The 21,585-nt window shown below is 40.5% G+C and overlaps 1 protein-coding gene across 1 annotated transcript in view; it reads left to right on the forward strand.

The window, feature by feature from the left end:
* CAMK1D (calcium/calmodulin dependent protein kinase ID) overlaps nucleotides 1-20,671 on the forward strand; it is a 422,171-nt gene extending 401,500 nt beyond the window's left edge. Inside the window, exons 7-11 of the mRNA XM_082254375.1 lie at nucleotides 5,749-5,861; nucleotides 9,756-9,834; nucleotides 15,718-15,805; nucleotides 17,620-17,752; nucleotides 20,004-20,671. Coding sequence (XP_082110501.1) covers nucleotides 5,749-5,861; nucleotides 9,756-9,834; nucleotides 15,718-15,805; nucleotides 17,620-17,752; nucleotides 20,004-20,134 — 544 coding nt within the window. The 3' untranslated portion in view covers nucleotides 20,135-20,671. The remainder of the gene's footprint in view (nucleotides 1-5,748; nucleotides 5,862-9,755; nucleotides 9,835-15,717; nucleotides 15,806-17,619; nucleotides 17,753-20,003) is intronic.
* The last annotated feature ends 914 nt before the right edge of the window (nucleotides 20,672-21,585 follow it).

Genomic DNA, 21,585 nt, shown 5'->3' on the forward strand with positions numbered 1-21,585 from the left:
AGTTTTGCAGCTGTCAAAACTGCAAGTGTTTTGTATTATGCTTGTAAGCAAAGTAGTTTTACATTGCAAAACATGTCTAACCTACATTTTTTTGTCATGGTCGAATAGAGTACAACGTGTTTTTTTCTGTATTCCCGTGGGGGAGGATTTCCCTTTTCTTTTCTGCCCTAATAGGAAGTGGGTGGAAATCTCTTCTAAATGAAGGGAAATCCCTCTTACTTGTTAGTGGAACAGCTGTGCCCTTGGAAGAGTTCCCCACACCATCCGTTCTGGTGACAACTTTTGTATTTTGGCTTTTCTCCTACTTTTTGTCCAAAGGTCACCAGAAAATTACAGTTAGGTACAGTGACTTGCCCCAAAGGGATCACAGACAACAGTAAGAAAAAAATAAATTGGCCCAGCATTTGTATACAGTAGATGGGTCTCTCACTTGCTCTACGTGAAAGAGTCTGATCTCCTTAAGATCTACCAACAACTATGTGGTACAAGGGACCTCCAGATTGCGTACAAATTGATTGTATAGAATAGGTAAATCCTCAAATTACATAGTTTTGGTAAATCTCAAGTTGATTGTACAAAGATTGTATGGTCAGATGTAACGTAACCCCCCCCCCCCCCCCAGTCAGAAAAATTACTACTTCTACAACACCACTTTCCACAGATTTGCATTTCTAGTCACTTCTACTCTACAAAACGTGAGGTTGTTATACAACTGTTATAACATTGTTTGCACTATGTATCAGTTTAATTCCATTAACACAATATTTACCTCATACGTGACCGGTGAGGACATACTTTCCAGCACTTAATCGAGGGAATTCAGTAGTGTCCTAGCAACATTTTTCTGCCAGACTGACCCTTTAAAATGGCTTGCACCATTTTAAAAAATCCCTGTTGCCTGTTTCTGTAGCTTTAGTGGCACGTTTGGGAGACATTTACAGTACCTATAGGTAAGCCTTACTAAAGGCTTACCTATAGGTATAAATCATGCATGGGATTTTACTCCCACTTTAATTGCATTCAAATTCTGTTCTGACAAATTCATTGGGTCTTAAAGTGATTGTATTTTCTCCTATAAAAATAACAAACATGTTATACTTACCTGCTCTGTTATAGTGAATTTGCACAGAGCAGCCCGGATCCTCCTCTTCTCGGGTCCCTCTTCTGTGATCCTGGCCCCTCCCTCCTGTCCAGTGCCCCCACAGAAAGGAGCTTGCTATGGGGGCACCTGAGCCGAGTCCACAACTCTCTGTGTCCATTCAGACACGGAGCCCCAACCCAGCCCCGCCCCCTCTCTCTCCTGATTTGCTAGCTGACTTTATTTGACAGCAGCGGGAGCCAATGGCGCGGCTTCTGTGTCTCCGCCAATTAGTAGGGAGAATCTCAGATGACTGAGACACTAGTGGACATCGCTGGACAGAGAGGTACCTCAGGTAAGTGTTAGGGGGGCTACTGCACACAGAAGGCTTTTTATCTTAATGCATACAATGCATTAGGATAAAAAAACCTTCTGATTTTACAACTCCTTTAATACTAAAAGTGCACCCCAATCAAATTTACAAATTAAACTGTTAAATGCATACAGATGATCCAGTCAATGTGTCCAGGGATTTTGTCTTTTATTGGTCGTTCTTGAGTTAGCCCACATGGTCCCCTATTTTCTTAGAAGGTGTAAAGGCTGCTTCTCCTCCTCTAGTACACTCAGCTCACATCCTGGTCCACTTATTCTCTCCATCCACGCAGGCTGTAACTGAGTTGCAGTTTTTTCCTTGGGGGGGGGAGCAAATACAGTGTTTTGTCTGTACCTGCTTCCTAAATCCTCAGTTAGGCGAGGATAACATCGGAAGCTGCAGGACCAGTTTCCCTGCACTGTCTGACCTGAGCCAACTGTGATTCATCAGGAAGTCATAGCCAATCAAAGATAGCGTTGGTGGGGATCCAGCAGTGGCGGTAGACGAATGGCTGTGAGTAAACAGCTCTGGACTCCATGGGCTGTTAAAGGATAAGATCGCCTTTGTTCACTTTTTTTTATATCCAGCTTCCCTATATACCAATATAGCATTAATGTTCTTCTTTTGCAAAAATAAAACTGCATTCCATTTATTCTACACATGCTTACCTCACTGTCCTCATGGCTGTTTAAAAAAAAATGCTCCATTTCTTCTGCCGTACTTCCCGGACAGACGATAGGTCATGACATAGGAAGAAGTTGACCAGCTGATCTCATTAGCACACATACTGCATAATCTACCCTTCTTCCTGTATCATGACCTAAAGTCTGTCCAGGAAGTAAGGCAGAAGTAATGGAGCAGTGTTTTTAAACAGCCATGAGGACTGTGAGGTAAGTGTGTGTAGAATAAATGGAAAGCTGTTTTATTTTTGCAAAAGAAATACATTAATGCTATATTGGTACAAAGGGGAGCTGGAATTTAGAAAATAAAAACAGGTGAACAAAGAAGAACTTATCCTTTGAGTACTTGTTTTTTTAAAGTAACTAGCTAAAGTATTTGTAGCTGCTGACTTGTAATTTTTTAAAATGCTGGTGAAGTTCTTCTTTGAGGTGAAGTGAGTGGTCCTTTTTCTCTAAGTAGTAGCATTAGTAGATCGATCACTCATGGATTTTACGCTTAACTTACTGCACTCAATTTTCTTTCTTTTTTTTTTTTTGGGGGGGGGGGGGTTCTGAACACATTGCTGCATTACAGCTCTTATGTCAGCTGCTGGTCTATAGACAGCAATGCATCTCTGCTCAGATCGGCTACATGACTACAAATGCTGCATTTTCATTTTAACCCATGTGCAAGCCTTATAATCAATATGATATTGGTCAACGTCTGAATGATAATTACTGAGTGTGAAAAATATGGATATGGATATACTGTAGAATCACTAATCTAGTTTTGAACAGTACATTCCAAATGTTTGGCTTTAACCCACAGTTAGATCTACCTGTCTATGGGTATGTGCAACTCTGACCAAGACATGATTTCCTTTGACATTTCCATGAATTCTAAAACATTAACCAAGACAGTACAATTGATTTGCAGAACCAGTATCACAAAAAATAGTTGTATACTAACAAGATAACAGTTGTATAAACAGTTTGCCCTTCAAGACTTTTACTTTTGCCTTTTTCCAAATGACACTGATTTAAATGCTAAAGCCTTACTAGACTGCAATTTAGTTACATGGTTTCTACAGAGGACATTATAATGGTGTAAATGGCAGATAAATACAATCTTGTATATACATCTGGGCTTTACATGGGGAAAAAAGGTTATATTTAGAAACAGCTGAGCATCAGCCATTACCGGAGATTAAACACACACTGTAATCCAAGAATACACTTATCGGACTTGCATCAGCGCCAGTTAGTAATGAGTAATAATTACCTCCAGACTGCTTTGTTTGGATTATTGTAGTTGCTGTCAAAAACTGCATTTTTAGAAAAAGTGTCAGGAGAATTATAATTTATGATATTTTCTGTTTTATGAGAAAAGTCTGATTTTTTACAGATGCTGTAAAATTCTCACTGTTGGTCCAGCTAGTCTGGAACACTATCATTCATTCAATATCATTCATGGTGTATAGGGGAATTCCCCCTCCATTGGGACATTATAGTCTGGCAGTGGCTTCCACTGATGACGAAATACACCGATCAGCAGCTGCAGCCACTGTTTGGCAAACGTTTCCCAGCATAACCATTGGAAAAAGATTGATGTAACAATTGATTACTGTTGAGCAGGTAGGGCCACACACAGAGTGAATTCTGTCCTGTTCCTGCTGAACTGGCTGAATTTCCATCCATCTATGCCCAGCTTTAGAAAGGTGAGGAGGGGATGGCAACTCCCAGCACGAAAGCCAGGGTTGGTACCGGATGCCTCCATCTTGCCCCTGCACTAGTGGTATATACGCACACACACGCGCGCACACACACACACACAGTATACTGTACTAGATGAATCTAAGGAATCCTCAGATCCCAACAATGACATTGAATTATTTGGATTACATCTGTACTTACTGCACAAGCATCAAATGCTCACATAAGTGAATGAACTGCCATTTGAATGTTTCTGATTACAAACCTGTGAAAAAATAACTATCATGCTACTTAGTGCCCTCGTCAACCCAACATAATCTTATGCTGATGTTACGCTAACAATTTACACAAACCATTTCTTTTTTTACTGTGTGCATCTCAATGTTGCATATACAGGGAAATAAAGCTTTCCCGTAAATGTATACATGCTTTACATACTTTGAACTTTACCTTTATGCTTTGTGTTGTATAAAAGTTAAACTAACATGATATTTTTTTAAGGAGACTTTGTTGACTATATTTTGGAGTAAATATGTGTGAGTGAGCAAATTAAATAAATGTTTCATTGGAAAAAAAATACAGGAAAATGCACTTTTTCACAATTTTTTCTGTTTATTTTCAATATTAAAAATTAAAATATATGTAACCAAATTTGTTACCAAATAAAGCTCTAAGGTTACAGTGGGCTACAAACGCTAAAATGTTTAATGTTCAGAACATCCACTCTCCTCTCGCCCCGGCTCCTTTCCACACTGTTGCTAGCTTTATGTTCTCTTTTCCCGCTCTCCCATACTTTTCTATAGTGCTACCTGTCTTAGGGACCTGGCTTTCTCCTTACTGCTCCCGTTTGAGAACAACCTAGTGAGATCCACTGCTAGAGATCCTAAGGGCCTTAGAGCAGCCCTAAGGCCATTCACATTCCCCTCATTAATGCTAGCAGTCAGGGAATTTTTAGGACCTCAGACACACAATGCCCTATACCAAGACCCTCCCAGACACTGAGTAACCCCTTGTGGTCATGAAAGGGTCTCTGGCTGGGCTCAGAGTATTCTCCATCTGCAAAAAACATGGCTGTCAGTACTCAGGGTACTGAGACTATCCATAAGGCTTCTAGTCAGAGAGGTGAAAAGATTTTGGTTTAAAAAACTATCCTTTGTTCTGAGGTTTATGTGTGTCTGTAAGATTGTTATTTCTACCTCTGTAATTAAGGAGTATTTTGTGAGTACAAGAAGTGCCACACATATGTGTTGTGTATAAGCTCAGACTCCACATCCAAATGCAGTCCAATTTTACCAGGTCCCCTTTCTGTCGAGTCATGCCTCTTTCTCAAGTTGTATGGTACTTGAAAGGTTGTGGGGAGACACAGGGAGCGGGGGGGGGGGGTTAAAATGTATGGGCACATAGGGCTGTTAGGTCTTGGCAGCCCTGTATGGCACTCTCAAGTTCTTACAAACACTCTTTAGCTCAAAAAAAGGTTACTTACCCCTTCCTTAACATTTATTATAGTTTATCTAAAGTCAAAACATTTTATTTTTAGCTTTGGATAGAAAAGTAAACTTTTTCAACATCTGTCAAGACTTATTATTATTATTTTTTTTTTTTTTACTGTCTGTGTCCCATTGGGGAGATATACCTTTTACTTCCTGTCCTGGAGACACAGGAGTTAGAGAAAATCTCCTTAAAGTGAAGGGATATCTGCTCTTAGATGCATCTCACTGGAACTGTAAAATTTGGATTACCCACTATGGTCACAAGGACAAATAAAGAGGGTGAATTTCCCTAGTAATTATACAGACAGAAAATAAAAATGAAAAGAGGGGGTTTTTATCACGTGCAAACTCAAACCCAGAACAAAGTTTAGGCTTTGAATATGCTTTAAGGTTTTTGTATCTGTACTGTATTAATATTATCTATAACCGTTTTAGCCTCTGCGGATATCCACCATTCTATGATGAAAATGACTCCAAACTCTTTGAACAGATACTAAAGGCAGATTATGAATTTGATTCACCATATTGGGATGACATTTCAGATTCAGGTATGTTCACTATTTTGGTATGTTTTATTTTTTTTAAATATGAACAAAGCATATCCTTCTTTACTTGTCTCAATCCAGAGCACTGTCCACTGCCTTGTTCCCCTGCTATCTGCATGAGTCGCTTCTGACATATGTCCCTGACACCAAGAGGTAAAAAGGTGACTGGAGGGACCTCCAGCACACAGACTGTGATTGACAGCCTCAGCTCTGTTCCTGTGTGCTGTGTGAAGGGGCTGTGTCCTTTCCCTCCAATCAGCTCCCAGCTCTCCTCATTGAGCTCTGCAAAGTGTAACTTAAGCTCCCCATCCCCTGCTTTCTTGAAGCTCAGACAAGCTGTTTAAATTCTGGACTTTAAACAGATGTAGAGAATTCAGTAGCTTGTTCAGCTTAATCAAAGACATTATATTCTTTATGTGGCTAAATATTTCAGTAAAAAGTGATTAATATTGCTCATCGTGGAACCCCATGCTTTCTTTCTTAAAGGAAAAGCTCAATTAAAGCTGAACTCCAGCCTCACCTTCAGCCTTGCCTTATTGTACAGGCTTCTTTCCTGTATTGAAAGTGCTTACTGTGTTTTCACTGTGAGCTTTTCACAGTGTGCATTAAAACCTGCCAGAGCCCACCCTCATTTCCTCCTGGTAGCAACGTTTGGCAGAAAGAAGGCTTTACCCATGTAGACAGGTTGAGGCATGTCAAGCACTTTGGGCATTAATTCATTTCATTAGCCAGAAAAATCATATGGGGAGATTTACTTAGGCTCGGTTCACACTGCCGCGATTTGGGATCTGACTTGTGGGACCCCAAGTCGTATGACATGTGAAGTCTCATTTTAGTCAAGGAGAGCTGTCTTAATTAGCACTACTGAAGTGGCTCTGACTTTGGAAAAGGCTCCTGTACTACTTCAAGGTGACGTCTATCTGACTTGGGCCCATAGACTTTAATGGAAGCCACCTCCAAGTTGAATCCTCATCTTAATTGATGTGATTTGCATCCGGCATTACAGGAAGATTACCCAGGCATTCCCTGAAGTTGCTTCAAAGTTGCTCCTAAGCAGCTTCAAGTCGCATCAAGTCACACTGAAATCACCTTGCAAAGTTGCACTGCAAGTCATGCAACTTTCGAGTCCCGGTAGTGTGAACCGAACCTAAAATTGGTGCACCTGGAATCTGGTGCAGCTGTCCATAGTAACCAACCAGCTTCTAACTTCAGGTTGTTCAATTGGGATTTGCCAATAAAACCTAGAAGCTGAATGGTTACTGTGCACAGCTGCACCAGATTCTGTATGCACCAGTTTTAGTAAATCTAATAGGCTAACATGAAGAAGAGTTTAGAGGCAGAAAAAAAAAAAAACACCAGACCCCCCAAAAGCAGCGTTTTTAAATCTCAGTGTGCATGGGGCCTAAACTTCAACTTGAAATGTCTTCTTCCCCATTGCAGCGATCTTCACCCTGCCGTATACCACACAATGTTTTGGGGTTTGGCTGCAAGCTCTGTGTAGACCTCTGTAAAAGGCAGTGATCCAAAGACATGATCAGGAAATTATATTATTAGACCCCAACCCTGTTGCACTGGTTGCTAATTTTTTCTGAACTGTTAAAAAAATTGTATTTTTTTTTTATTTAAAAGTAATTAAAACAAATACTGTAGCACCCTCCTAGGAAGGTGCTAGGTAAAAGCATCCGTTGCTCCTTCTGCTTATCACGGGAGCCTGATCTATTAGGTTGCCTGTTGCATGTTCCCAGGTGTGATTCACTGGGTCTAAGGGAGTGTCCCCCACTGCATCCAGTAGGGGAGCCTTTTGGACAGTGGAGGAAACCTAGCCAGTGACACATTAGCTTTTGTGAGAGTCCCAGTAGGAGGGCACTCTTACAGTGTATCCTGGGATTGCTCATAAAAGCCAGAGGGACATGTGACAGGGCGTCTTTGGTGGGAAGCAGAGTCCCAGGAGGAGGCTGACAGCTTGTCTTTCCTTCTGCTGTATGAGGAAAATGGTCTTAGCCGGTCGGCCTAGTGAACCAGGTCTTGAGCTGAGTTGCAGAAGATCCAGTGGAGCTGCTGGCAGAGTCCTCCTGCAAAAACAGTGTCCGTGAGTACCAGGGGACTTGCCAAAGGGTCTGCCCAGGAAGGGAGACCACTCCAGTGAAGTTAGAGGATCAAGGGTTTAGCTCACACAGAGTGTCAGAGTAAAGGGGGTGCCCGGTAGAACCCTGAAGAATAGGGACAAAGGGGGTGCCGAGTAGGACCCTGAAGAGTGATTCACAATACAGTGCAGTTCATTTAATTCTTCTTCACTATAATGGCAAGGTGAAGCAGCGGCCTTGCCGCATTCAGCTAATCAGAAAGTCCCAGCAATTGTGCATAGTTGAAAAAATGTAAAAAAGTGTGCTGATATGAGTGAATAAGCTGCAACCAAAGATCCAATAATTGGAATAAGTTAAATGAAAATAGTCTGGTGCGCTAAATGTGAAGTGTCGTAAACAACATGGGTGATGTGCAAACACAAGTTTAAATATTAAATATTAATAGCCGGTTCACACTGAGGCAACCCGACTTCGGGGGGCGACCTGTGAAGTCGCTTGCACCGCTGTGCACCGCGACTTCGGCATGACTTGCAGGGACTTCACATAATGGAAGTCTATGCAAGTCACTCTGAGGTCGCCCCAAAGTAGTACAGGACCCTTTTTCTAAGTCGGAGCGACTTGTGTCGCTCCTATTAGAACGGGTCCTGTACTACTCAATGGACCGCGACCGACCGCGACTTGTCAGGCTGACAAGTCGCCTGACAGGTCGTGGCAGTGTGAATGGCCTCTTAATCCTGTATTAAGTATAACATGTACTGTTTATACAAAATTACACCACGGTCAAAATAAAGTCCATATTCTAAATGGGTGTAGTGGTAGTGAAACAAGACCCCAAAATTGGGGTGAAACAAATAGTCCCAAAAATAATAATCCACCTCTAATGGAGACATGGAGGAGAAGGACATCGAACCGAGTGTGAGACCATAGGGGACCTCTATCCTATCGATCTTAAATGGGATCAGGAGAGACGGGAGGAGTACACTCTTACGCTCAAGATTTTTTATCATTTGGTAAGAGGTCCATTTGCCTATTGTAAGGTGTGGGAAGTGATCACTTTATTCTCCTGTCACAAGAGGCCCTTTCCCTAAAGGTGGCTGCCTTTTCTCGCCCTTATCACTGCATTTGCTGGTAAGAAGCAAACCTACGAGGTGGTGGGAAACTGTCACATCCACGTTGGAGCACCGTTTGTTCTTTCTAGCACCAGTTTTTTTCACCGTTTTTCACGTCAACTGTAATCTAGAAAATCTGGACTTTGAGTTGATTATTTTTGGGACTATTTGTTTCACCCCAATTTTGGGGTCTTGTTTCACTACCAGTACACCCATTTAGAATATGAACTTTAAACAGTACATGTTATACTTAATACAGGATTTAATATTTAATTGTGCATAGTTATTCAGTTGGAGTATCCCACTCATCCCTTCTACTATCCCAGTTCTGTGGGATGGTCCTGCAGGGTGACAACAGATGGAGTATTACAGTAAGATTGAGTACTCTCAATGACTCTAATGAATCAGTCAGAAACAATCATCTACTGAATTAATAACTCAACACACTTTTGAAATACCAAGGCTTGTGATTACTTGAACAGCAGCCCAAGAATTGCTTGACGTGATATTAATCATGATCTTTAGTTTACCTTAACATATCATTTTTGTAAATATGCGGCTGATATTCTGCAAACAAGCCCACAGAGGGAAAATCACATTGTAAATTCCCGACTGTGAATACAAATAAATGGAACAGCTGACTTATATCACACAAATGAGTATAGCAGCTCCACCATATGTAAATGTATCCTGTCTTTTAACAGCTAAAGATTTTATCAGCCATTTGATGGAAAAGGATCCCAACAAGAGATACACCTGTGAACAAGCACTACGACACCCATGGTAAATGCAAATCTTTCTGTAATTTATAAATCCTACCTCTATGTAGTTTAGGAGCTTGCATTAACTACATAACAGCATTATGGCCAGATTTAAAAACAAAAAAGTGCTGCACTCTGTCCAGCCAACCTAGTTTTGAATTTAAAAATGGCCCCAGCCCATGAGTTTCCGCCAAAGCCATGCCCCCTGACATGTTTCACTCCACCGAATGGAGCTAAATCATAGTTAAACCTCCAGTAGAAGCGAAACATGTAAAGGGGCGTGGCTTCGGCAGAGACTCATGGGCTGGGCTGTTTTTAAGTGTACACTAGGTTGGCTGGATGTGAGTGCAGCGCTCCTATGATTTTATAGATGCATCACTTCGGATGAGCACCTTTGGCAGTTTGCACCTTTCTCCTTGGTGACTGCAGGAGTTTGGCTTCCCCAGCTTCAGTGGCGTTCATATTCTAGAACCAAGGTCACAGGATTATGGCCATATCTAAAATATAAGACTGCGGTCATACGGCTCCTTTTAAAGTAAAATTGAGATCCACTGCCACAATTTAGCATGGAGGTCAGTGAAGTTCGGCTCAATTCCATACTGCCATGTTGATTCATTTATGACTGTTGAAGTTACAATAATTCTGTACTATGTCCCTGGGTGGCTCCCTGTATGCTTTTGGGGCAACCCTGTTTCCTCTAAGGGGCAGTAAGCTCCAAATGTGTGCTATTCAAATATGTCTGATATCTGCAAAAGTCACTAACAAGCTGGTTCTGGGGCAATGAAGCATAACATATTGGTTCATCAAGCCACAATAGTCTGTAAGAAAATTGGATCATCACATCAACAATGGATCTAAAGTTATCCCCAAAAATCTCAGCATTGGCATGTAGGGCAACTAATCCTGTGTCCACAAAGGTCTGGTATCCAAACTTTTTTCTAAACCCGAACCACCAAGCAATCTTTACTTTACCACAACAGTGCATAAACAAGACCATCCATATCTGCCGGCAACTTTGTTATTTCAGGGGAACAATTTAACTCGGGAAAAATAATCTTGATCGATCCACCCTTTCCTCAAGAGCAAATGGACAGAGGTTTCTCCCCAAGCTGTAAAGTGCTCTAACCATAATAATCAGTGTGCAATCATATAGAAATACAGTATCTAGGATCATGATGATCCAATGTATATGAGGACCCATTTACTTGTTTATAATATAACCTTCTGTGGATATTACTAGAGGATGTTTTATGTTCACAGTTTGAATCCACCTATTCACTATTTACAGTACATGAGAAAGGATGGGTAGGGAGGGAATACTGTTTCTTCCCAACTAATGTGTTGGGATTAGAGTGTAACATCTCTAATGTTAAGCCTTCAAATGATATAGAAGTCACTGAGGTGGTCAACCCATAGGGAGATTCCTAAATGTGAAAAAGCAGTGTGCACAGATTTCCTAATTAAATTAATATGCCCTTTTTCTTAATTCAATACTACAAGCTACTTGACATTTATTTACTAAGCTGTACTTCTCAGCAATAGATTATAGTTGCCTAGAATACAGCACACAATGTAGATTAAACTATAGATTAGATTTATATGCATAACCAAATCTATAATAGCAGACAATCAGTACTGCCCCCCAATGGATGAGCACCCCACTTTCACACACAACTGCCCACCCCCTGTCCATCACTTTAACAGAACATTTTCCCATGGGTTTATGTGCAGGATAGTCATTACAGTTTCCCCTACAAACTTCCTTTGAATGCCTGGGCACCTGCAACCAATCCCTACCCTGGTTGATTTTTAATAGAACAGTTTCCCCTGCAAATTTCATTTGAATGCCTGGGCACCTGCAACCAATCCCTACCCTGGTTGATTTTTAATGGAACCTTCTTATCCCACAACCACTTACATATTTTCCTTAGCATTTTTAACATTCATTCGTTTGATATTTTGATATAGACTTCCTAAATGTAATCTATCTATCTACTGTACTATATACAGTATATGTATATATACATTTTTATAAATATGTATTTTTATAAAAAAAAAAAAACATAAATTAATTTAAACACATAAATTGTTTGTTTTTATGGCTTTTACTTTTTCTCATTAACAAATGGGCTTATTTTTGCTAACATGTATGAATGGCCTGTTAGTGTACCGCCAACAAGGGACAAGCAGTATCAGCTTTTTACAATGTGCATATTTAATACTGATGGGACCATACAAGTGGATTTCAGGATTTTAATGGTGTTTTGCCAGTTTTCTTACCTCTTGCAAATGAAATATTGTATTATTCATTTTTATTCAAATCTGTACAAAAATAGCTTTCTTTGCATGAAATGCGCTTACCAGATTGCCTTTAATAGGCCCCAAGTGAGAGGGATTAGAGGCTGAAATATATTACAGGACAGCTGCTCCTCTTCATTGTTTTGGTTTTACCTAAATTTCGGAAGAATAACCTGAGAACATCTGGGGGAAATAATGCAGCAGAGTCACACTTGGGGGTGAAGAGACTATTTTGAGACAACGATCCAAGATGCAGAAAATAACTTCAAAGAACAGTAAAGATTACTACCAGTGTGATCAGTCCCAGGTGTCTCTAAAGCGCTGCTCTGTCTCCAGCCAGCGTACACACGAAGGCTTTCATTACATCCAATAAACATCAGGCAATAAGCTAAATGTGTTATTCACCAGGGATCAATGAAATTTTACCCAAACTGCATTGATGTCCAAAAGTAGTACAAAAGCTCTGAAGACTATTCTAATCTACAGATCAGACAAATGTCAATTGGACCTGCAACCATATTAGTTTGTATAATTATTAAATGATAAAATATAAGTACAGCTTTTAAAGGCACAAGAGTTCAGGTTATGCAGAAGTAGATGGAATTCTTTACATCTCAAAATCAGTTTTTTCATGTTCTCTGACCTTTCATATGTGCAAGGGAGTGTAGCTTCACAATTCAGTAATGCCGTATCTGCTGAAAATATGGGTCTGTTCATCTTTCGCACTCATACCTGTTAACAGTTTTGTAAATTGCAAATATTCTCAAAATCAATAACGTGTTTAGTAAAATTTTAATTCTAAGAATTATAGACTAGCTAATTCCAAATCAGATATGCAAAAATAATTGCAGCGCCAGAAATAGAATCAATTCGGCTGCATTCACATGTCAGCGTATGATCGCGGGCAGAACCGCCGCGGTTCCGCCCGCGATTCGGAGATTTATTGCAAATCGCGGGACTCCTAGCATTGCCTGTTGATTTGCAATAGCCCCCGAAACGCCGAGCGATGTTGCCGCGATTTACGCCCGCCGAATCGCGGCAACATCGCGCAAACAAAATCCCGGGACGCAATACGCTCCAAAGAAGCTCTTGTACTTTTTTGGAGCGTTTTGCGTCCCGCGATTTTGTTTGCGCGATGTTGCCGCGATTCGGCGGGCGTAAATCGCGGCAACATCGCTCGGCATTTGGGGGGCTATTGCAAATCAACGGGCAACGCTAGGCGTCCCGCGATTTGCAATAAATCTCCAAATCGCGGGCGGAACCGCGGCGGTTCTGCCCGCGATCATACGCTGACATGTGAATGCAGCCTTCAGAATTAAAATAAAAAGGATACACTATATTGTCAAAAGTATTGGGACACCTGCCTTTACACGCACATGAACTTTAAAAGCATCCCAGTCTTAGTCCGTAGGGTTCAATATTGAGTTGGCCTACCCATTGCAGCTATAACAGCTTTAACTCTTCTGGGAAGGCTCTCCACAAGGTTAAGGAGTGTGTCTATGGGAAGGTTTGACCTGTCTTCCAAAAGCGCATTTGTTAGGTCAGGCACTGATGTTGTACGAGAAAGCCTGGCTCGCAGTCTTCGCTCTAATTTATCCCAAAGGTGTTCTATCGGGTTGAGGTCAAGACTCTGTGCAGGCCAGTTAAGTTCCTCCACCCCAAACTCGTTTTCTATGTCTTTATGGACCTTGCTTTGTGCACTGGTGCAAATCATTTGGTGGAGGGAAGATTATGGTGTCGGGGTTGTTTTTCAGGGTTTGGGCTTGGCCCCTTAGTTCAAGTGAAGGGAACTCTTAAGGCGTCAGCATACCAAGACATTTTGGACAATTTCATTCTCCCAACTTTGTGGGAACAGTTTGAGGATGGCCCTTCCTGTTTCAATATGACTGTGCATCAGTGCACAAAGCATCTGAATATCATTAAAACCTGAGGGTTGCCAAAGAAAAAAAAGAAAAAAAAATAGAAAAATAAGCAAAAGGGACATAACATAATGTACAGTAAGTAGGATGTGTCCCTTGTGTTGATTCATTTTCTTTTATTAAAATCTTCCCTGTCCTTAGCTCCCTCCCCACCTCTTCCATTGTAATCTTCTGCTGCGGTGGGGGTTAATACAACTAAAGACTGTCACAGTCTCATCAAGAGATCCCGACTATGCCTTTCCTTTCTGCCCAGCTCCTCTTTTCACAAAAGCCGTACTACAGCTTCTATGAATGAAACAGGAGCTATGAATAGAGGATGGCCGGATAATTGGTAGCGCCGCCCCCCTACATTCATAGACCCTGGATACTGGACATTTTCTCTAAACGCAGCTAAACAGAGAGCACCTAAATGCAGGTAAACGCTGAGTTTGAATGGCAGAATTGAAAAATCATTACATGCATTTATTTACATTTAGAAATATCCTTCTGAATGCATATAAATACAGTTTTTTTTAGTGCCAGTGTAAATGGAGCCCTAAACTACTCTTTGTATTAGGGCTAATTAAGATTAGTGAGCTGAATCAATGTCTGTTTTGCTGCATATTATCTCAATGCATGGAACTAAGTGCAACGCGTTGCAGTACCACTCATTTTGATCAGCACCCCAGTGCACATACCCAGTGCGTCAAAACCAGGGCATGCCCAAGAAATTGTGCTTCCTGGGTCCAAGAATTAAATGCCGCCCCCCCCCCCCCCCAAAAAAAAAAAATCACACCTACCAAAAGGCCCCCACATCCATTATTTTATATAAATATCAAATTTAGAAAATATTTATATGTACTGCTATCTACTTCCACATCTCACCACCGGACCGGTCCACCAAACACCCACTGTCTGTCCTCAGTCCTCATGTCACTCCTGTGTCTGTCGCGCCCACCACCCTAGATCCAGCCTGCCCTGCTTTAGATGGAGTGCACTGATGTCTGGCGTCATTGCACACACCACGATCATGTGACGCCCCGCCTCCTCATACTCATAAGTTTACACTACAGGCAGCATTATGAGATGGGGAAATGCCACCGGAAACATGCCACAAACCGATGACACACAAAACTGCTGGTAAAAAATCTTGGGAGTCAATTTGCCCTCCTCTTGAAGTTCTGCCTGGGTCCAATGGACCCAGCAGGACCCATGGTAGGGCCAGCCCTGGTCACAACACACCTGTGTCTGCTAGTAAACCAGAATGCACATATAACTTACATTGTGGCGTATTGTGTTGTAAAATATGGTTCAGGTCTGTTTTTGCATGACATCACCCACCATCCCCCATGGGCAATTTGTTGTCAGTACTCCCTCCCTCCCCTCCCCAGCAGCAGCCGCTTACTGACAGAGGCCAGCTAAAGAATAACTTGAACCAGACTGGACCAGATTTAAAAAAGGTAAGTACACAGATCCTTTTATACAGGGTATGCAGGATAGGTAAATGAAGGCAGGAAGAGATGTTTTTAAGAATAGTTATAGTTTTCTTCCACTTTAATTACTGATAAATGTACCGGTTCTGTGCCAATGCCTTGTATGCATTTTATTAGCCACAGCAGCAGTGTCATTTGTGTGTGTCAGTAATTTAAGAGATAAGTCTGTGTATCCGTAACAGGAAAACATTTTAGCTTGTGTTTAATATTTTCCAGGATTGCTGGGGATACGGCTCTATGTAAAAATATTCATGAATCTGTCAGTGCACAAATCCGTAAAAACTTTGCAAAAAGTAAATGGAGGGTAAGTCATCACAAATCTTCTGTTCCTATCATATTTGTACTGCCGTATGCACATGTAAGGTCTGATACTGTAAAGTGAACAAGAGGCTCTATCCACTGAAGGATGTAAAATAATGCAGTTTAAAGAGGAAGTCAACTCTAAGCTATAATTTGTATCTATAGGTAAGCCTATAATAAGGCTTACCTATAGGTACTGTAAATATCTCCTCAACATGTATTATTTAGGAGATATTTACATTGCATGGATCCAATGACATAAATGGCCCATGTGCTCTAAAGGAACGGCCCCCCATGCCATTCCTTTAGATACCTGCGCCATTAATGATGGAATCCGCGGGGGTGACGTCATCGTGGCTCCGGCCTGTCACACAGCCCCGGAAGGAAGACCGGGGGAGAGGAGGGCTTCGGTTTCAGGTAAGTTTTACATAATGTGCTAGTATGCGATGCATACTAGCACATTGTGCCTTTACTTTGCTGGTCCAAAATAAAATCGCAACCAGTGGTTTACAACCACTTTAACTGTTAAAACCTTTATAGATGGGTAGGTTTATCCAAAATTGTACCAGCCTGACCCAAGTAAAATGTGACAGCTTGCAAACAACATTACAGGCACAGCTCTGCTGAGAAAATACACTCACCGCCCACTTTATAAGGTACACCTTACTAGTATTGGGTTGGGCCCCCTTTTGCTTTCAGAACTGCCTTAATTCTTCATGGCATAGATTCAAATAGGTATTGGAAACATTCCTCAGAGATTTTTGTTCATATTGACATGATAGCATCACGCAGTTGCTGCAGATTTGTCGGCTGCACATCCATGATGCAAATCTCCCTTTCCACCTCATCCCAAAGGCACTCTATTGGATTTAGATCTGGTGACTGTGGAGGCCATTGGAGTACAGTGTTAACAAACAGTTTTTTGTTTTTTTTTGGGGGGGGGGGAGCAGAGAGGTACCTAGTTATGACAGGTAACTGCTCCCACTTCCACTGGGATCGCCTAGGCACAGATCCCAGAAGGTTGCGGAACCACTTGCAAAGTGCAGTGGGAAGCCAGTTGTAAAGCCGCAAGAAGTCACAGCTGGCTGCCCGCAGTTAATACACCAGCACCGGGGACCCAACAAACGGTAAAGAAGTGGCCAAGGTGAGGACGGTGCTGCATTCTAATGGGCCATACACACTATAAGATTTTCTGAAGACTTTTTCCTTTAGACTTACCAAAACCATATAATATGAGGTAAAACCTAAACACTTTCAATTTGTATGCAATCTGGCAGACCCTTGCACTACATAGAAAAGGTAAATCTGAAGGAAATCTAACCACAAAAGTTGGATAGTGTGTATCCAGCTTAAGATAGGTAAGTCTGTTTATTAAAAGCCAACAACTACAGTTTTTGTAGCTGCTGACTTTATTTGTGCAGAACTGACTGAAGCTCCTCTTTACCTGAAATAGTAAGTCAGCCTCAATGAATATAACATTCTTTGAAGATTTTCAAGTTCTTTTATGAAGGCAGGACTTCCAGCCATAAACACACCGGTCTGATTTTAAAATGGCTTAGGCAGTTATACATGTTGTAGGGAGAACCACTCATTCTATTGGAAATGACCAACATGGGAACTGGATACATATATATGTACTTACTGTATAAGGTTATTAAGATGTAATGTAATGTATTGTTTATTGAAAAGCAAGCACTTGAAGGAAAAAACCTGAATATGTGCTAGCGCAGACCACTTTGCTCATATGAGACCAGATTTGAATAGCTTTTTATCATTTGTTGACCCGATCATTTCACTGACTTTGTCATACTTTTTCAGCAAGCATTCAATGCTACTGCAGTAGTGAGGCATATGAGGAGATTGCACCTTGGCAGCAGCCAGGACAGTTCAAATATGTCCAGCAGTCACAATCCTGCAAGTGCACTTCCAGACGGCACAAGTCGCAAAGACTGTAAGTATATCCTCCTGATGTTTTGTTCCCTAAATTTAGCTGACCAAAAACCTGAAAAAATTAGGATTTGTGTATTGCCCATAAAATCATTTTCTTTGAGTCAAATGAGGGACACAAAAGGTCTTAAACCTTAAGGCTATATTGCTGCCAACAGGAGAATCAGCAAAATAACTGCAGGTCAGCCTGGGACAACCCCTCCCACTACCAGCATGCCTCGGTTTCTTAGCAAAACTGTACCAAGAGCATGATTATAAATGCAAAGAGTGTCTCTAAATGGACTCCAAGAAAATGATTTTATGGTGAGTACAAAAAGGTGGAAAAAGATATTCAAGTGGTTAAATCGGTAGTAAACTGCCAGAAAGAAAAAAAAAAAGTGCCCCCATGGAGGTTTAAGTCATATTGTACTAGTATGCACCGCATACTGGTACAATATGACAGACTTACCTGTACACGGAGACTTCCAGCGCACTGCTGTCACAGCTTACTGGAGCTGCCATGTTCACCTGGTCTTCCTTTCGGGTTTGCAGGCAAGTTTAATTGAATAAGGATTTTCCCCTATAACAGGTTTTTATTGTCATTCTTTCTGGCCAGCCTATAGCCCTGACAAAATGCCATTACATTGGGGTTATTGCTTGGCTGTTCTGCTGTAAGTAAAGTAGGGTAAGGGAAGATAGGTGGTGCAAATGACAACTCACGCTTCGCTAAAAAAAAAACTTGCTCCTAACTTTTTTAGCTGGCTCCTGGATTCAAAGCAAATTTGTCAAGCCCTGTTCTGAGACCTGTGTGCCTTTTTCTAAAGGCCCATCCAGGTTACAACTCTAAACGGCCCTGAAATCTCATTAAACAAAAAGGAAGATTAGTGACACAACACAGACAGTTCTGGCATTCTTTATGTATTCTAACAAATCTTTAGCCAACAGGAAACCAGAAATGTTTCCAGTGCCTGTTCACTGCATAGGAAAATATTAAACATACTTGTTTGTCCAGCAATAGCTGAGGTGGTTGCTGTATAATGTGAATTTTTAGTGCAGCAGACATCCAAACCAAAATAGGTTACTGTTATTCACTGTATTCTTCCATAACATTAATCACAAACATGAATGGAATTATATGTTAAAGTACATCTGATCAATGAACTTTCAAAAGGTGGTAGTTGGCAGTTTAAAGGTACCTCTTTGCAACATACAGAAGTTATTGTTTTATGGAGGAAAAACAGACCTTGTAAGGTATTTTATTTATGATATTAGTCACAAATGTCATTGTAAAGCTCAGTTACCTTTCTAAAAGCGAAGAAAAAGGTCAGAATGGTGTTTAGGTTACACGCAGAAAATAAAAAACTCCATTCAGATTCTAAAACCAACAATTTGGTTATATACTGTATATTCTTTACAAAGCTAAGAATGTTGATATGCTTTAGATGATATTTTAAATTAAAAAAAAAAAGTTTTTAAATGTAATTAGTACACAAAAACTAGCTTACTATGCAAAGAGATAATGATATTAAGTATAAAGTACATATCAAGTCAATAATCATATTAAGTATAAAGTGCATATACCTCTGCCTATAGCAAAGCAAATATGGCAACTGTTGGGACCAGTTTATAGCTAGCATCAGAAAGGATGCGTATGGGCAGGGCAGTGCACAGAACAGTATAAAAATTTCCCAGCACACTTTCCAATTAGCAAGCATAAAAAGCCTATTTTTTTAACATTTTAACAGCCTCACCTTTGTGCATCTAACAAAATTGAATAGACTGTATAGACTACAATGAGTATGTTTTGCGTTTTTCTTTTTTTTTTTTTTACTAAAGGAGGAAATATTTGGTCTAATTAAGGTCTAACAAAAACTGAAAGGGTTTTTCAGAGCACAAAAACATGGATTTGCTACATTATAATAAAATATGTAGAATGAAGGTCCAGCTAATTTACGTAACAATTATGATATAGAAGGTATCTCAACATTGCTGTCAATCTTGTATTTTTTTCAGCTCTTCAATATAGACCTTTACACATCATAAATTACAGTATGCTTGTTATTCTCACCAGTGGCATTCACAACATTATCTACACTAGGGCTGGACAAATATCTTGAGCCTTTGTAAATAAAAGCATATGTTTCCTGCCTCTATAAATTGCCTGCTGGCTCCTAGACTCTACTACTGCTTGGCTCCAGCAGTCTGTGAGACTTTGTCTACCCCTGAGCAAAACATTTCACTTTGTTTTTACTATTACTATTTTTTTTTTTTTTCAGGTAAGTCTCCATCAAGCCCATATAGCTTCCTGACTGGAGTTACTCCCTCTTCTACAGCCATCACTGCAGTAGGTGGAGATCGAAGACCGAGACCTGCCTCAGTTGCAGCAGTGCATTCTGGGAGCAAATGAGCAGCCAAAGAAAAACCAAGGTGGAAAGTAGCAGACTCTTCGCATGTGATTTCATTCTGAATTGTGCACTGCAGGATGGACTCATTAAAAAAAAGGAAATTTTTTATGGCCATATTTTATACTGCAACACAGATGGTTTCATCTATTATAAACTGCAATGGCTCCAGCTCCAATAAGGCAAAATAATTGTATCTGGTGCGGAGCCTTGCATTATTCTTACTACTGGACATTCATTTTTTCTGATAATTTGCTTTATTCTCAACGTGGGTATTGGTACTCTATATGTTGTATTTTTTCATTAATCGAGGTATCAACTGGATTATTTAATTAATACTAATTTTGATGGGTTTCTTTATATTTTTATTTTAATATGATATTTTTCTCTGAAATCATGCTTTCTCTCTTTTCCCCATGGAGGTAGATAATAGATTAAGTAAAAATTGAGACTGTGTAAAATGTAAGTACTTTTCAGTTAGCTTTATGAAAAGTTTCCTGTGCTTATTACTCCTGTCAGTATTCTAAAAGTACAAAAAGCTGACCCCAATGCTTAGCTCTATATCCAGACTTTCAGTACCCTGGGTGTCCCAAATCCCAAAGTACTGTAACAAGAAAGTTTTGACACTCCCTTATAATGATGATTAGTAGCCTGCCCTTTCTTGACTTGCCCTCCATCATGGCAGTGGGCCTTCAGGAAGAGGTGTAGGCCAGTACTCAACACTAGCAGGAAATGTCCAAACTAAAATATTATTATAGTACCCATAATTTGGAGCACCCAGGGTGCTGAAGACTGCATGTAATATGTATGTGCCATCACCACTTTTTGTTTGTTGTAATTCTAGGGTCTGTTCATGACCTTTATTTTACTGACAGGTTTAGTTTAAAGAGGATCTTTTTTATTAATTCCATTGATAACTCAGTGGTCTTTTATCAAACCTCCTGCTATCTTGGTAATGTAAATAAGTGAGGTGATTACTGTGTCTGAGATGTCAATTGTACAGGGCTTAGCCAAGTTCCTCTAGGACATGGTGAAGGATGCCAATCCAATACCAATACTTTTTATTATCCTCACCCTTTTTGTAGTCACTTAGTGGGTTTATGAATGTGCTTATTGAAATGATGTAATTATACAGAAGCTTTTACTGCTATAAAAGCCTCTAAAAGAATAGGGCTGTATTTACAGAGAAACTTACAATGGGAGAAAGGTCTGAAACCATAGATATATTCAGAGCACTGCGACTATCTATACGGATAAAGAGTATGAGAGGATGCCTGATCCTGGTGGGGCAAGTGACTAAGGCAGTGTAAGAGTATGCAGCAGCAGAGGCTACAATCTAAACCCATAAATGCCATCTCATACATCTGTTAAAAGGCTCATGATGATATAAGAGACACTGTTAAAATACTTGAAATTCAGATTTTTTTTTCATGGCCTCTGTTAAAAAATTAACAGA

Source organism: Pelophylax lessonae (assembly GCF_965119305.1).
Source record: "Pelophylax lessonae genome assembly, chromosome: 4".
Taxonomy (NCBI): domain Eukaryota; kingdom Metazoa; phylum Chordata; class Amphibia; order Anura; family Ranidae; genus Pelophylax; species Pelophylax lessonae.